The sequence below is a fragment of the Orycteropus afer genome, unplaced genomic scaffold, assembly GCF_000298275.1.
Source record: "Orycteropus afer afer isolate SDZICR_OR568_19922 unplaced genomic scaffold, OryAfe1.0 scaffold00026, whole genome shotgun sequence".
In the NCBI taxonomy this organism is placed as follows: Eukaryota; Metazoa; Chordata; class Mammalia; order Tubulidentata; family Orycteropodidae; genus Orycteropus; species Orycteropus afer.
The window spans coordinates 10,288,463-10,305,744 of record NW_006921613.1 but is presented as its reverse complement, the minus strand read 5'-3'; the positions used below and the strand labels follow the sequence as shown (position 1 = coordinate 10,305,744).

Here is a 17,282-nt window from a genome sequence, read left to right as displayed (position 1 = left end):
ATATCAACATTTCCATTTTAACTTGAAGGCTGGGGAAACATTATGCTATTTTGTTAATTACTTTTTCCATAAGTGAATTTAATATTAAGGATAGGGCTCTTTTATATATCTAGCAATAAATATAATTAACTCCTTCAACAACCAGAAGCCTACTGCAGTATTTATAATACATGGAATTCAAGTTTTAAGTCAATATTTGAATAAATGTCTTAAGAATAAAAAGCAAAATCTTATTAAAAAATATTTCCATAGGTGTCTCTCATATATTTATGTATGAATCTCTGGGAAAAGCCACAAAAATGGCATATTTGCTATTCTGACAACTGCTATTAATTTACTTAGACATTGGTCAAGAATTTCAGATGACTTTTCAAACATATGCCCAAGTAGTTGGAGGCAGACCTCAAGATAGAAATACTTGATTTAGGGATGTCTGTGGATGAAAGATTGCTGTAATAAGAACTCCTTCCTGCCACAATAGGAGGGACCTCACTTGTCATAGCCCTGGAGTAAAGGCTGAGTCCTATCTACCAGTTACTGTCAAGTCAATTCTGACTCGTGGCGACCCTGTATGTGTCAGAGTAGAACTGTGATCCAGAGGTTTTCAATGGCTGATTTTTTTTGGTAGTGGATCACCAGGCCTCTCTTCCCAGTTGCCTCTGGGTGGACTTGAACCACCAACCTTTCAGTTAGCACATGAGTGCCTTAACCATGTGCACTACCCAGGGACTCTGAGTCCTTCTATACAACTATTGCTTTAGTGGCTGAGGTTTAGGGGAGATGGCTTCCTAGTAGTCTGGTTCCCCAGTGGAAGGCAAAACCTGTTTTTCTAAGGGAGCAATGTTATAACTCAATGATTTACTGGAGTGGAATGTGTTCAGTTAGAGAACTTTTTTCCAAACTACAAATACCACCTCTTACCTCCCCAAGATTCTGAAAGACTCCCAGTTATGAATCATTTCCAGAGCCACCATTACAGAAAATATTGTGCCAAAGCTCTGTTTTGGTCCCAGACTATCCCACAGGTACAGTGTAGCTGAAGAACAAGACACTTGCAAAAAGACTTTTATTGTGTTTGTTACTACAAAATATACACTTAACCTCTACTCACAGCCGTAGATTTGGATCTGACTCATAGTGACTCAAACCCTCCTTGGGTTTCTGAGGCAGTATCACTACAGAAGTAGATTGCCCATCTTCCTTCAGAGGAGTGGCTGGTGGCTTTGAACTGCCAGCCTTCTAGTTAGCAGTCAAATGCCTTAGGCACTAGGCTACCAGAACTCCCACTTAACCTCTAGTGCAGGCTAAATAAAATAGTAGAATATAGTGAGCTTGTCTAAGAATTAGACTAAATTCTATGGAAAAAAATATATTCCAAGCTTCAAGCAAACTTTTATTACAAAGTCTGTTCCTGAGTTTAGATCTGCTTATATTCATTTAGTTCAAATATAAAGCAATTAAGAGAAGGGGTTACATTACTTGTTGATTTAAAGAATAAATAAAAACAAGATAAACAGAAGCAAAATAAATTGAATTTTATGATACATCTACACCTACCAATTTTTTTTTTTTAAATAAGGTTGAAACGGTACCTCCACATTCATTCTATGCCTTCAAAAATGTGTGCTTTAGAAGGGTGCTTTTGAAATGCAGAATGAAAATCAAGGTAAGAATGCTTGAAAAAATAAAACGGAAAAGGGGAATCCATGCTTCCTTTTCTGCTGTGGTAGTGCTGGGATTTAGTACATTCAACATAATTCTAGAATGTCAGGGATTTGCAACGTTCTTGGATACCAGTGAGTTTTCTCCAAACCTAGGTAACTGAGGACAGGAGGATGCAGCTTAATGGAAATGAGAGAGAAGAACTAGGAAGGGTAGTATTTGGCGTTCTAGTACTCGAGAGCTGGAAATGTTAAGAGTTCCTCAGTTATAAGGTACATCTCTCCTTCCATCTCCCTGTATGTACTCTCTCTGCATGAATGATCTAGGAACTGGTCCAGGTGTACTTGCAAATTCTGGTACTCATTCATACTCTCTGTCACCATCTTCATTGCACTCTATCACCCCTGTGTTCCCACTACTCTATGTTCAAATAATTTCTGCTTATCTCTCAGGTTTTGGTTTAGTTGTTACGTCCTTGTGTGGCAAAAATGTTCAGCACTGTACTACTAAATGAAAGGCTGACGATTTGAATGCACCCAGTGGCACCTAGGAAGAAAGGCTTGGCAATCTCTTCCTGAAAGGTCACAGTCTTTAAAATATTATAGAGCAGTTCTACTCTGCATACATGGGGTCACTACGACTCAACATCAACTTGATGCCAACTGGTTTGATTACTTTCTTAGGGAAACCTTCATTACCCCCAAAATTAAGTTAGGTTTTCCTGTTATTTGTTCCCACAACATCCAGAGTTTCTCTCTTTGAAACACTCATCATATTTGTAAGCATTTGTTTAAGGTGTACCTATATCCTTAATGCTTAGGATCATGCTTGAGCTATTGTTGTCATTAGGTGCCATCGAGTAGGTTCTGATTCATAGTAACTGTATATACAACAGAGCGAGACACTGCCTGGTCCTGCTTCATCCTCACAATCATTGTAGGTTTAAACCCCTAGTTGCAGCTACTGTGACAATCCATTCCATTGAGGGTCTTTTTTTTTTTTCGCTCACCCTCTACTTTACTAAGCATGATGTCTGTGGCACAGTGAATTACTTGGTATGGCTCTTCTAGCCATGGTCTTTGTGACTCCCACCAGAAACTATGCAAATATTAGCCCTCCTAGAGGCAGAAGGGTGGGCTCTCACTACCATCAGGACAGAGAAGAGCTTGGAGTGGAATGTGTCCTTGGACTGAGATCCTTGCCCTGAGATGATGGCAGTAGCGGAACCAAGAGAATGGCATAAGATAGACCTGTGGGCTTGCCAGCTCATGGAGTGAGAAAACTGAGTGCCTTTGGGCAAGAGGTGCTGGTAAAGTGGAGTGCACCAAGGTGCACCTATTGGCAGAATTAAAAGAGTTCTGTAACACTTGCCTGAGCCAGGGCAGAGGTCAGGCCAAGAGGCCAAGGGCTAAAATGAGGCATGACTATGGGAATAGCAGAGGGGACACTGACCTGACTGAAGAATTGTATCCTGAGTGTTCCTGAATCTGAACTGTAACCTGTTATTTCCCTAATAAACCCCATAATTTTGTGTGTTGTCTGTAAGTTCTGTGTGGCAATCGCAACAAATTATCAAACCCAGTAGAGAAGTAGTGCTGTGGGAGGGGATGGTTGGTGTCAGCATTAGTAAGAAGGTTGGAGGGTGGCAACATGTCTGACTTTCACCTCATCGGAATCAGCTTTGGGCTGATGGTGTTGACCCTTCTCTATGCCCCTTGTGAAGTTAGAGGAAGTCAGAAAACACCTCCCCCATGCACTTTTAGCAGTGTCCTTCTCCAGGAACTGGTCCCTCCTTATAACATGTCCAAAGTACATAAGACAAAGTTTTGCCATCCTGGCCAGAGAGCATTCAAGCTATAATTCTTCCAAGATAGATTTGTTCATTCTTCTGATAGTCCATGGTATATTTAATTTTCTTTGCCAACACCATAATTCAAACATATCAGTTCTTCTTTGGTCTTCCTTGTTCATTGTCCAGATTTCACATGCATATGAAGTGATTGAAAATACCACGGCTTGGGTCAGGCACACCTTAGTCCCATGGTGAAGTCTTTGATTTTTAACACTTTAAGGTCCTTTGAAGCACATTTGCCCAATATTGTTTGATTTCTTGACTACTGCTTCATGGGCATGACTGTGGGTCTAAATAAAATGAAATCCTTGACAACTCAAATATTTTCTCCATTTATCATGATGGTGGATCAATTGTGAGGATTCTTTTTTATTTTTATGTTGAGCTGTAATCTACACTGAAGGCTATAATCTTTGATCTTCCTCAGTCCTTCTTCAAGTCCTCTTCACTTTCAGCAAGCAAAGTTGTGTCATCTGCATATAGCAGCTTACTAATGTGTCTTCCTCTAACCCTGATGCCATGTTCTTTTTCATATAGCCTGGTTTCTCAGATTATTTGCTCAGCATACAGATTGAAAAAGTATGATGAAAGGATACAACCCTGATGCACACCTTTCTGATTTGAAACCATGCAGTATCCCTTTGTTCTGTTGAACAGCTGCCTCTTGGTCTATGTACAAATTCCTCAATTCCATTCTGGAATTCCCATTATTTACAGTGTTACCCATAATTTGTTATGATCCACGCAGTCAAATCCCTTTGCATAGTCAATAAAACACAGATAAATATCTTTCTGGTATTCTCTGCTTTTAGCCAAGATCCATCTGACATTGGCAATGACATCCCTTATTCTACATCCTAATAAATAGCCACTGAGTGAATTGTTGAATAAATGAAGGAGATAAAACAGCAGATGAAAGTATGTCCAAGTGAGTTATAGCATGGGTAGAAAATAGTTACCACAGGGCATGTGTGATGTGTTCTTGCCTATTAAATCCTTAGATTCAGGATTTCCAGGGTAAGGGAAAATAGGGAAGGCAGAATTACGGTGCCTAGAAAGCATGGTTTTAGAAAGAGTATTCATACTTACCATCATTTTAATTTGTTTTTGTCATGTCATTAAGAATCATACTGAAAATTTAAATAACTTTAAAAAATGGCATAGAATTTTAATTGCTATTAAAAGGAGCTATCTTTCTAAATAATGTAAAATACTGTCTGAGCTCACTCCTCCTATTCTTTTCTGCAAGGTGGAAGAGGGTGGTAATCATAGATTCACCAAGAACAATAAACCCCCACATATTTCCTACTATGTAAAAGTAATAAAACTAATATAACATTGCCATAATTCCATAAGATATATGAAAGTATCCTTGGAAATGGTGACTTTCTAGGTGGCAAGTTCTTGCTAGTTTGAGTCTAAATTTCATTCCACTGCATTATTTACACTGTTCAGTCACTGCCCCTTTGAAAACTGCAACACTTTCTTTGCCAAAGAAATAAACGTCTTACAACTTATAAGAATGAAATGACTATCGAGCAGTATAACTTGTTTTTATTGAAATATATTTCCAGTCTGAGAGTTGATATTCTGTATTTGGGCTATGGAAAAATTGTGCCCAATATATGATCATATGCAGTAATAAGACATTTCATGCTCTAGCAAATATGAGGTGGATAGGCCCCCAGTTGGGACTCTCACATTACTGATCGCCTTTTGTTCCCTTTGCCAAGCTGGAATAACGATTATCCTAATCCTAATGGATTTGACAGCCATCTATTTTCATGTTAGTTTATTGTCTGATCTTCTATGAAGTGAAACTCCCTTGAGATTTGAGCAGAGAAAGCACCTTTTCAGCAAAAAAGCTTTCATGATGTCAAAACAGAGAAAGACCCCATAAAGGAGAACCCTAATATGATGAACACACAACAGCAAAGGAAAACTGTGAGCCTTCCAAGGATTACACGTTTAATTATAACCAACTGTTCCATGAAGTGTTTAAGAGCAAGAGCTGAATGTGTCCATATTATTTAAAAGGAATAAGAGGGGTGGCAGATGGAGGAGAACGATGTACCTACCTGTTGCCTTGCTTTGTTCCAAACAGTTCTCATATACACTGCTACACTTGGCATTTCCAGGCTGTATGAACAATAAATTGCAAAACATTTACAAAGATGGTACACACTCATAAACTTTAAACAAAGAAGGGAAAAAATAAGCACTAATAATACTCCCAGCAAAATATAGCAGAGTGGTTCATTTTCTGACACAGGAAGTGTCTGACAGATAAGCAAAGGAAATTTGATTTTAGGTAGGGAGCTTACACTCATGTCATAGTGCACTGCATTGCTTTGTTGCTGCAGAATTGGTTCTGGTTGTGGAAACTGGGGGTGAGGCAAAAATTTCACAAAGGCTGCTGTTGTAAGGCTTGAGAGTTACTCCTTCTGCTTAGAAGGTCATATTCCAGGACTCAATCCAAGTCTTAGCCAGAAAGTGTGATTTCCAGGACACTTTTGTAAATACTGGCTAAATAGCAAATGCCTATGTAACTTTAAGTTGACAGACTGGAGCCTTAATTTTACAGAACCTTGTGTCATGCTTACTTCTCAACCTTGAAAATCTCATGCAATCAAAGGGCTCTATCACCCCTATACATATAGCCCTCTTTAGTAAGGAAATTGCAGTGTCTATGCTTTAGAAAGATTAATCTGACAGTACTTTTTAGATGGATTTGAGGGAATAAAATTGGGGACAGGGAAGGGGCTTCAGAATCATCCAGGCAAGTGAAAACCAGATCTTAGAAAGCAACAGTGATAATGGAAGAAGATAGACTGAGTGGTTTCAAAAGATTTTTTTCATGATAGAATCCTAGGTCTTGAAGAATGAGTTGATATGGGGCCCAAAGTGTAAGAAATACTAAAAGAGTGTAGATTAGTGAAAGAATGGTTGTGCCATTAATAAAGGTCAGGAAATCAATAGAGGAATCTAGTTTGGGATCCAGAAGAAAATGGTGAGTTTAACTTTATATATATAAATAAGCAAGTGATACAATGTGGCATGACAGCTGGAGAGATAAGGAAGGGCTGAAGACAGTAAAGTTGGAGGTGTGTGTACACAGGTAGAAAACCAGAGGAGAGATCAGGGCCAAGGGCAGAGCCTTGGGGAGTGCTTACAGGATGGTAAGATGGTGGCATGTGTTTGTGGGACAGGATATAGAAGAATACATGATATAAGAAGAGAAGATGCAACTAACTGAAATGAGTAAGATTGATGGATACAAGAATGATAGATAGCTAGATATGTGATCAAACAAATACAGTAAAATGCTAATTTTACTGTATCTATACTAGATACAGGGAGCTCTGATAGCATAGGGCCTAAGGAATTTGACTGTTAACCAGAAGGCTGGTGGTTCAAACCCACCAGCCACTCTTCAGAAGGAAGAGGGGGCAATCTACTTCTGTAGTGATACTGCCTCAGAAATCCAAGGAGGGGTCACTATGAGTTGGATCCAACTCCACGGCAGTGAGTTTGTTTGTTTCCTTTGATACTAGATACAGTATCTGGATACAGAATCTAGATGGTGGCTATATTTTCAGGTTCTCTGTATGTTTGAAAATATTCATAATGAAATGTTAGGAAAAAACGAAAAAGGAAGAAAAACAGCAACTAGAGATAAAGGATGAGATTCACAAGACAGAAATGTTTTGGAAATCAATGGAAGAAGTCTAAAAGAAGAAGAGGGAGCCAACAGGTATTAAATGCTATAGAAAGAGCAGGAAAGTTAGAAAGGAAATAGATTTGGCAATTAAACCGTTGACGATCATTGTAAAAATAATTTTTATCAAAGGTGTCAAGCAGAGCTCAGATCTTAGAAGTAAGTATTCATTGTAATACTCATGATCTTCTCTCTCCTCAGCATTGCCATCAGTGGACGTGAAAGCAGAGAGAGAGAGAGGGACAACACTTTCTAGAAGTTGGTGGGTGAAAGGAAGATGAGATCGAGGTGGGACATTATCAGTTGGGTTGGTAGAGTCTAAGTTTATTTGCAGACAAAAAGAAGAGACCAGTAGAAAGAGATAGAATAAAGGATGAGACAGCAGTTGATGGATAGAACAACGGCATAAGGGGCAGAAGAGGTCATGATCAGGAGCACAGGGGAAAAATCAGCTTTGGAGACAGTAGCTAAAGATGAGAAGAAAGGAGAATATAAGAAGAGTTGGAGATGGAGAAGGGTGACGTTGAAGGTAATATGTTGGATTACCCAAGTCTTCCCAGTGAAGTGAGATATGAGATTATCTGCTGAAGCTGAGGTTGAGGCTAGGAATTAGGAATAAAAATGGTCTAGTACAGGTTCTGACAATGATTCACTGTGTGGCTCCATATTTGAGGAAGATGGGACTTTGTGTAAATTAGCATCTGGAAACTCCAAAATTAAACACTCTAGTGATAAGGGCAGAGCAGTATTGCTGGCTCCAGTAACAATAAAATATTACTTACCAAATAGCACAACTTCTCACACCTTATCGGGCAGTAAGCCATCTGCTCTGTGGATTGAACTTTCATCCGCACATCCGAAACACCACCTGCAGGTGGCGGCTTCCCTGGGATTTCATTGTAATACTCATGGTCTTCTCTCTCCTCTGCATTGCCATCAGTCTGCACCTCCTCACTGAAAGGAAAAAAAGAATCCCCAAGAGGCTGGGCGAGAATTCAAACGCTGTAGGGGATGCAAAGGGATCAGAACCATGCAAATCATCCGGAGAAACTTTGCATTCATGTTTTAAGTTTATAGCTATGCTTAAGTGATGTCAGACATCTGGATGGAAGCAACCAGATGGCTGAGTTATTTAGCTTTCCTTAGACAATTGAAAGTGGGGTAAGCCAACGAAAAGTGCCAAGGATGGTGTGCTAGTGTCTCTCCTTAGTGATTAAAAAAATATACAAACTCCCTAAATGTAAGTCATTTTTGTCATAGGATCTTAAAAATAGAGTTTTCCTGGGTATCTCCAGTTTTGATTATGCCATTTACGTTGTGTTTTGCTCTAAGAAAATTTTGGTATTTTTCTTTGGGTAGAGGGCCTGACCTAGTGTATTAAACCAAAATGAAAAAAATAAGAGAACTATGGCCAGCTATCTTGTCTGCACAAATCTGGAGGAGTGTATGGGATTTATAAAGAAATATTAGAACCATGTGTGGCAAGTGGGTAGATTTATGTAAACATGAAATTGTTTTAAAATCAAAACAGGGCGGAAAAACAAACCAACTTTTCTTCCAAATTGGAATTATTAAGAGTTTCTTATGAAAAAGAATAAATCAAGTCCTTTTGCATTAACTGATTCCATTGACAACCCACACAGTTTTGCTGGGTTCATTATGTGTCAACAAAACGATGGCATTAAGATGTAACTGCAATCATGGGAAAACTTGAACATCAAGGCCTTCTGGTAACCCCTCTCCTTTGTTACCCTAGACCACTTCATAAAGGGAGATCTCCAGGCCCAGTGTTTGTTGATACACAAATAACAAATTAGGGGGAAAAATGCATTTAAAAGTGCATTAAAAGTTTAATTTCTCGGACATGAATTGGGTGAGCCAGAGGACTCGCTGCATTCCACACATGGTGGAGGCTGACAGGATTGAAAGGGTTCAGCTTTCATTCCGGACTTTCTGTGCCTCAGACAGAACAACCAGATCCTTGGGTCACATTGTGTTTCACCCCCTTCTACAGTTTATTTGGAGCTGATCTATTTACATTGCAAAACAGCATGGCCTAATAGGAATTCTTGCTATAGACATTTGATTCTTATTATTTTGCTCTCCGTTTACATTATTTTTTTCCTTTACTGATATGTAAATCTGGGGGTTGAAACAAATCTCAGAAATTGATTAATGATTATTATTTTATGATGTTGCTTAATTAATTTACAGCTCTGTGTAACATTAGGGAAACAGGGTTGTTCCTTTCTCTTTAGTGTTTCCTTTAATCTCCTAAGGAGCTGTGAGGTTGTTTTTTTCGTTTTTTTTTTTTTTAAATCTTCTTAAAGCAAAAGACAATATCTGGATAAATCTGAATGAAAGAGAATATGTCACTATTATTTTGTGCTGAAATTACATCTACTTATAAGGAAAAAAGTCATTGATTTCATCATTCAACTTACAAATACTATATCACTTTAAAAAGAAAACAAACAGAGCAAGTTAAATAATTATAGAACTTTTGGCTGACCTTTCGCAGGAAGTATTCAAAGAAGGATTTTTCAAGTACTGTTTAAACCGGAGTTCAAAAGCCTGCCCTATAGTACTTATGACATCTTGGGCCATTCCATTGCGGCATTCCAATATGTGACAGGCTGCAAGCAGACATACAAAAAAATAATATTATGACGCATTTTCAATAAGAAAGGATTGTACAAGATGAAAGTACTTTCACAACAAGAACTCGTAACTGAATAAAAGAGAACAGGTGTGCAAGCTCTATACAATTCTGAAATGGTATGAAGAATTCCTCATATTTCATACGCATCAAAGAAAAGATATGTATTCATATTTGCCATCTAAATATCTCAAAACACAAATTTTGATCCCAAGGCAGGCATTTGGAGACCACGTGTTTATAAGCGTAGACTGATTTTGAGTAACAATGTGGCTAATGCACAGTCCTGGTTCCAGAATTCCTTATACAAGATGCTTAGGGCAGCAATCTGACAGGAAGATGGAGTTTGTATGCCTTTGCATACATTACAAAAGATTGGAAAAAGACAAATTTCCAAACCAAAAATATATGAAATAGAATTGGGGAAAGCATTGCTGGTGAAGACAGGGGATTGAGAATACCCCTTCTCCTTGCAGCTACTGTGCCCTGCCATTGCTACTACAAATCCATGATAAGTGTAGTAATCTATATATTTGAAATCCCACTGGAGAACTAACTATCTGCAATATGTATCAAAATCAACATTTTGTGAAGGTGTTACTACCAGAAGATATAAAACCTTTCATTAGATGCTTTCTCTGACCAGCAGTTACTAGGAAAGGGCGAGTTTTCACATGCATAAATAGACAAACAGGTTGGGGCAGGGGATAGGTGTCATGGAATATCACAGTTAAATGAGTTAGCAAGTCTACTGCTGCTACGTTAAAAACGGGAACTGTGTTTAGTAACTATAAATTAATCTCTCTACCATATTTACTGGGAGCTCTGGTAGTGTAGTGCCTAAGGCACTTGACCACTAACCAGAAGGCTGGTGGTTCAAACCCACCAGCCACTCCTTGGAAGGAAGATGGGGCAATCTACTTCTGTAGTGATACCGCCTTGGAAACCCAAGGAGGGGTCGCTATGAGTCGGGTCCGACTCAACGGCACATAACAACAACAGCAACAACACCATATTTACCATTCTTGCCTTGGCTGGAGTACAGTGTTGTGTGGAGAGCCTTGCAATACAAAGATTTAATTAAAATGGAAATTTCATAAGGATGACTTAAAAGAATCCTAAGGATGATTTAAAGATGGAGCAGTAAGATTCATAAGGAACTTAATATATATATATATTTTTATATATATATATATAGTTTTGTATAGACTGAAGAATTGAGGGATAATGAAAGGCTTGTTAACAGTTGAAATGTATACAGTTAATGTTGTAAAACTTGTCAGCTATTCTCTGACCATTGGAAAATGAGGGACGTGGACAGTGGGCTTAAGTGAATGAATGGGGAATTAGATTTTGTATCAAGGAAAGTTTCTTGGGTCTCAGAATTTTGAGACCAACACTGGAACAGTTCACTAAACCTCCTCAGGGATACCTGAGGAGAGAAGAGACAGCTGCCTTTGTGGAATGATTTAATTGGGTTGCGACTGGGAAGTATGATTATATGCTTTATATTGTCTTAGAAAGGATTATATATTCCAGGGAAATGGTAATTCATTCATATTGACAGAATTTGTACAGTAGGTTATACTAGAGCCTACAACAGTGTCTAGTGTTGATAGTTATTTCCAAAAAATCTGAGAATTCTTATTCCAGAATTAATTTGACTTTTATTTAAAGGATGTATATCTCTGACCACTTTGGGAAACCATTTGTGTGTGTGTGTGTGTGTGTGTGTATGCATGCATGCATCTGTGGTGATAGTAGGGTGGTATTACAAAATCAAACAATGCTAAGTTATCAGCTCTCCAAAAGATTTATACTTTACCATTTCTTATAAGGTTGTCCCTTTGAAGAAACTCTGAATCCTACAATAGACTTAGGAGCTAATTCTAGTTTTGAAAACCTAATTAAGATTTAGAAACTTACATCCTTTGTCCCAAAGAAAAATGTTTGGTGTGTCTTTAGACTGACATTTTATGTTGTTTCTCATTTTTTTTTCCCCTCTACAGTAGCCCTACACAGTGACCAACACATAGAAGGCATTTAAGAAGTATTTGTGGAGTGAATAAGTAATAATTTCCCTGAAACACATAAATAATTCTGCTGTGAGAAATTGTTTTTGACTTTATTGAAGTGGGACCTACAATGAGACTCCACAGTAGGGCACGCTCCTGCAGCCGTTGAGGGATTCAAATGATTGAGTAGATCCTTTGTGGTGATAATATCGTCCTTAGTCAGGCCTCATATCTTCACATACCTCAAAGTGCCATTGGAAACACATCTTCCAATTGAGCCAAGAGAAGTTGTGCTATATTATGATCCCACCACCCACTCGTTGTTGAGTTGAATCTGACTCACAGCGACTCTATAGGCAGAGAAGAACTGCCCCCATAGGGCTTCTAAAGCTGTGAATCTTTACAGAAGCAGACTGCCACATCTTTCCCCCAGCAAACAGGTGGTGGGTTCAAACTGCCAACCTTTCCATTAGCATCCAAGTGCTTTAACCACTGAACTATCCAGGCTCCTTATTACATTATGATAAGATAAGGTAATCCACTTGAATTCATTTGTTTTTAATCTCATTAACTCTTAGTTTAGTTAAAAATGAAGTCAAGAGGAGAGATCGTATGAAAACGAAGACAATTTTTGTAACTGTATTTTTAATAAGAATAGTTTGTGATTACAGGAGAGATGAAGATGGTGAAGGGAAACAAAGAGGTAGGAATTTCAAGCAAAAACTAAAATAAAGTAAGAAAAGTTAAATTGAGCTTTCAGTGAGAAGAATGAGAGAGGAAAGATGTTTAAAAGGATATGGTGGGCAGAACTCTGAAAAGATTCAGATCCAAGTTCAAGTTCCACTTATGCCACCATCTGTGTGACCTTGGCCAAGTCACTCTACCATAAAAGAGGACACAAGCTGACCTCTGAAGTCTCTTCTTGCTGTCCATAAATCTATCCTTTCTCTCTCACAGTAGCTTAAACTTTTTGAGGACCAGGAAACCACCAATTTACTCACCAACCAACTTCTTTCACTTCAAACACACCTCTAAAATGTTTCACTTATTGCAACTCTTCTCATTCTGCCCATAAGCACCGCTTTGAGGTTTTGATACTGTACCTGGACTTATTCTTTCTTTTCTTTTTCAACTTTTTATGGTGATTTGGATGAATGTTTAGAGAGGAAATTGGATTTCCACTCAACAATTCATACACATTATGTTTTGTGACATTGAATGTAATCCCCACAAGGTAACAGCACTCTTCCCACTTCCTTTCTGTGTTTAGTTTCCATTCATCCTTCTTTCCTTCCTTTCCTGCCTTCTGAGCTTTAGTCCTGGGCAAATGCTGCCCCTTTGATATTGAATGGTTAATTGTTTTAAGGTGTGCAAACCTCCCTCACGTTATTCTTCACCTTATAGGCCTGTCTATTGTTTGGCTGAAAGTTGAGCCACAGGGGTGAATTCGGTTTCAGGTTTGAAGGGTGTCTGATGGCCACAGTCTGGGGGTTCTACCAGTTTCTAACAGACCAATAAATCTGGTCTTTTTTTTTATGAATTTGAGTTTTCTTCTACATTTTTCTTCCTTCTATCCAGGACCTACTATTGTGATCACTTTCAGAGCAGTCAGCAGTGGTAGCCAGGTGCCATCTAATTCTTGTGGTATCAGGGTCACGGAGGCTGGAGTTCACGCAGTCCATTAGTCCTTTGAACTATTTGTTTCCAGGCATTTTTTATTTTCTTCACTCTTCTTTGCTTTGGATGGGAAGAGACCAATAGTTGCACCTTAGATGGCCGTTCACAATCTTTTAAGATCCCAGTCATTACTCACCAAAGTAGGATGTAGAACACTGGTTCTGTGAACTATGTTATGCTAATTGAGCTTGATATTCCCCGAGGGTATGGTCCTGAGTCCCCAGGCCCAGTGATTTATTCTCTCAAGTGTTTGGTTATGGCTAAGAAGTTTTCATAAGTTTGTCCCCTGTATGCTGTACTATATTCATGGATATATTTACAGTACACACAAACACATATGTAGAAATATCTTCTGTCAGACTTACATATATTTTTGGGTGTCCTGGATTTATACTAGAAACAATTTTTTTTTTTCTTTTGGATAACTCTGTTACTGCCATATTAACTTTTTTGAGAAAAATAAATGGGAATAACACAGTGATGTGTGGGGAAAAAAAGCCCCATTGGACAAAAAGGCTGACCCTGTGCAGATGTTCCACCCACATCAAGCTACTAGGCTCACCACCTTCAGTGAGCACACACATATTTTGACAGTGCTATTGTTGCCACTCCCCAATATGCTGCTCTGTGAAAATGTTCTTGGTTCTTGTTTAGGCTAGTTATGGGCCAGGGTTGGGGTGGGGCCTTGAACCACATACACATATACCCATATTTCAGTATTAGATCCATCTCCAAAAGCCCAGCTAAACAGCTAGCTTGGCCAAGAATTGCCCAGTCTTTAGCTAATAGGAAGGGAGAAAGGCAGATATATTGAGAGTCCCAATTCCCAAGAGAGAGTGTGACTTTTCAGTGATATCATACCATTGCCATGGTTTTTGTTGTTATTTGCCGTCGAGTCGCATCCGACTCATAGCAACCCCTCCTTGGGTTTCCGAGGCAGTATCACTACAGAAGTGGATTGCCCAACCTTCCTTTCGAGGAGTGGCTGGTGACAGGAAACGAGAAACTCAGAAGTTCAGCTTCTCAAGTCAACCACCAGATGGTGCTGTGGGATTAAGATAGGAAGTCCCCATAGCTTAGGAAGAAAGGAGCCCAAAGAAGCAAGCAGAAGTTAACCTGGTTAAGTAATGTCATTCAAAAAAAAAAAAAAAAATCCAAACTCAAACGAGTCTGAGTCGATTTAACTCATGGTGACTCCTCCTTGGGTTTTTGAGGCGGTATCCCTACGGAAGTAGATTGCCCAATCTTCCTTCTGAGAGTAATGTCACTAGAATCCACAAAACAAAACCCACTTTCAATTGAGTCAATTCCAACTAATATGGAAATAAATGCTCTATCTTTCTCCTGGAACAGCTGGTGGGTTCAAACTGCTAACCTTTCAGTTATCAGCCAAGCACTTGATCATTGCATCACCAGGGCTCCTTGTCATCAGGACAGTATTTCTTTGCTGTTGAGTTGATTCTAACTCATAGCGACCCTATAGCACAGAGTAGAACTGCTTCATAGGGTTTCCAAGGCTGTAAATCATTGCAGGGGCACATTGCCACATCTTTCTATAAACCAGTCGCCATCGAGTCAATTCTGACTCATGGCAACCTCATGTTTATCATAATAGAACTGTGCTCCACTGGCTTTCCAATGGCTGATTTTGAGAAAATACATTACCAAGTGTAATGAAAATACAGTACCAAGTGTAATGAAAATACAGTACCAAGTGAAGTTTCTTCTGAGGAGCTTCTGGCTGCACTCAAGCTGCCAACTTTTTTGTTAGCTGTAGAGGACTTACACTGTCTGCACCGTTCAGGGACTCCAGTGCATAAAAAGGTCAATTTAAACGGGGTTTTATCTCTTTCTCTGTCTCCACCTTTTCTTAAGAAATTCAGAACCATGGCCTTTCTGTATCTAGGCAGTCCAGGTAAACTGGGCCTCCTCATAGTCTAAGTTCAAGAAAATATTTAAACCCTCCGGGACTACTACAAATTTGGAGTTAAAGGTCAAGGGAATACAGGTTTTCACATTTACAGCAATTACAGGGGCAGGCTGTATTAGTCACTAAGTAAACTTGAAACATTCTTACTGGAACGTACCTTTTCTATAAAAAGGGCCTTTTATAAAAAGAGGAGGTCATTAAAGGCTCCCAGCCAAGATAAAAAAAATAATAATAGCAACTTCCTGATTAAAGTGAACAAAGCAAATGCAAGACAGTGGGAATATTCGGGACTATTAGCATGAAGTCTGGACTCTACTGCTTGCCTCAATTGTCTGCCAGTCATGCTCTCCTCCTCATCCTGGGCACTGGCTCCAACTTTTCAAAGTGACCAATTGGCATGACCCCCCCATCCTCATTCCTTTTAACTTCACCTCAGTGTGTGGCATTCCAGGATGTCTTCTCCTGGAGAAACTTGTCCTTCCTTCCTTGGGTGATACTTATTTCCTGATTCTCCCCTCCCCATATCTACTACTTGACTCTTCACTGTTTCCTCTGACTTCTCCTGCTCCCTGAAGTCCTCAGCCCTCTTCCTTCTGGCTCCTCCTTTGCACCATGCAGGGACTCCAGTGCTCTGAGGGCTTAAAAGTTGCAGAGTTTTCCCAAACCTGCAGGCCTGACACCTTTTCCTCTCAATCAGTCCCTGGGCTTCCCCTATCTACTGGACATTTTCCCCTGGGTAAGACAAACTTACTAGTTGATTTTATAAACTCATCTTCCTGGTACCACAATTTATGGTATTTCTTCAAGGATTTATCTTTGTTTTTCTTTTTACAAACTTCATAAATATTCATTGTAGTTGTTCAGAAAATAAAAAGGCACAAGAAGAAATCAGAATTACATAAAATTCCACTATCTAGGAATAACCACTGTTACTACTACATTTACCTATGCCTCCCCAATCTTTTGTCTCTGTATATCTACCTTCAACAAATTACCTGGGATCATACTATACATATTGTTTCATAATCTGCTTTTTGCACTTAATAAGACTGTGAATACTTCCCCCATGTTGTGACTTAATTCTTCTACAACACTGTGTTTAATTGTTGCATGATAGTGTGGTCTACGGATTGATTTAAATAATTTGCTACTTATAAGTATTAAATTAATTCTGTTGTCCTTATTATATAAATAATACATGGCAGAGATCTTTATTGCTTAATCTTTGTGCATGTCCTAATTATTTCCTTAGGAATGAAACAGCTGATTCAAAGATACATTTTTTAAGTATTTTGATGCAAATTGCCAAATTTCTCTCTAAAAAGCTTACATATTTGCTCATACAAGCAATGTTCAAGAGTGACTGCTACCCTAAATCCTTACTGACTCTGGGCATTATACCTCTTTTTAATGTTTGAAATTTGAAGATGAACATGACATCTCACTATAATTTTTGTTTCTTTGATTGCCAGTGAAGTTAAACGTTTTACTTTTTATTTTATTTTATTTTTATTTTCATTTGGGTGAAGATTTACAGAGCAAATTCACTTTCCATACAGCAGTTCACTATACTTTGTCTCATGTCATTGACCACAGCTTACCACAATGAAACAGCTCCCCTCCCACTTCCTCCCCATAGTTACCTCTTCCTAGTGACCATCCCTCCATACTCTGCTGCCCCCTGAGCTGTCTCCCTGTGCATAAGCAGCCCTTCCTTCTCCCATGATTGTTCTCTCCAGGGCGTGTGTCTACTTGAGGTAAATGTTTAA

The 17,282-nt window shown here is 38.9% G+C and overlaps 1 protein-coding gene across 1 annotated transcript in view; it reads right to left on the bottom strand.

Moving 5' to 3' along the window:
- The window catches only part of SHC4 (SHC adaptor protein 4), a 174,349-nt gene that overhangs the window by 17,956 nt on the left and 139,111 nt on the right, over window positions 1-17,282 (bottom strand). The window contains exons 7-9 of the mRNA XM_007935202.2: window positions 9,745-9,868; window positions 8,015-8,186; window positions 5,593-5,653 (exon numbers count right to left, since the gene is read on the bottom strand). Of these exons, the coding sequence (XP_007933393.1) occupies window positions 5,593-5,653; window positions 8,015-8,186; window positions 9,745-9,868 (357 nt within the window). The remainder of the gene's footprint in view (window positions 1-5,592; window positions 5,654-8,014; window positions 8,187-9,744; window positions 9,869-17,282) is intronic.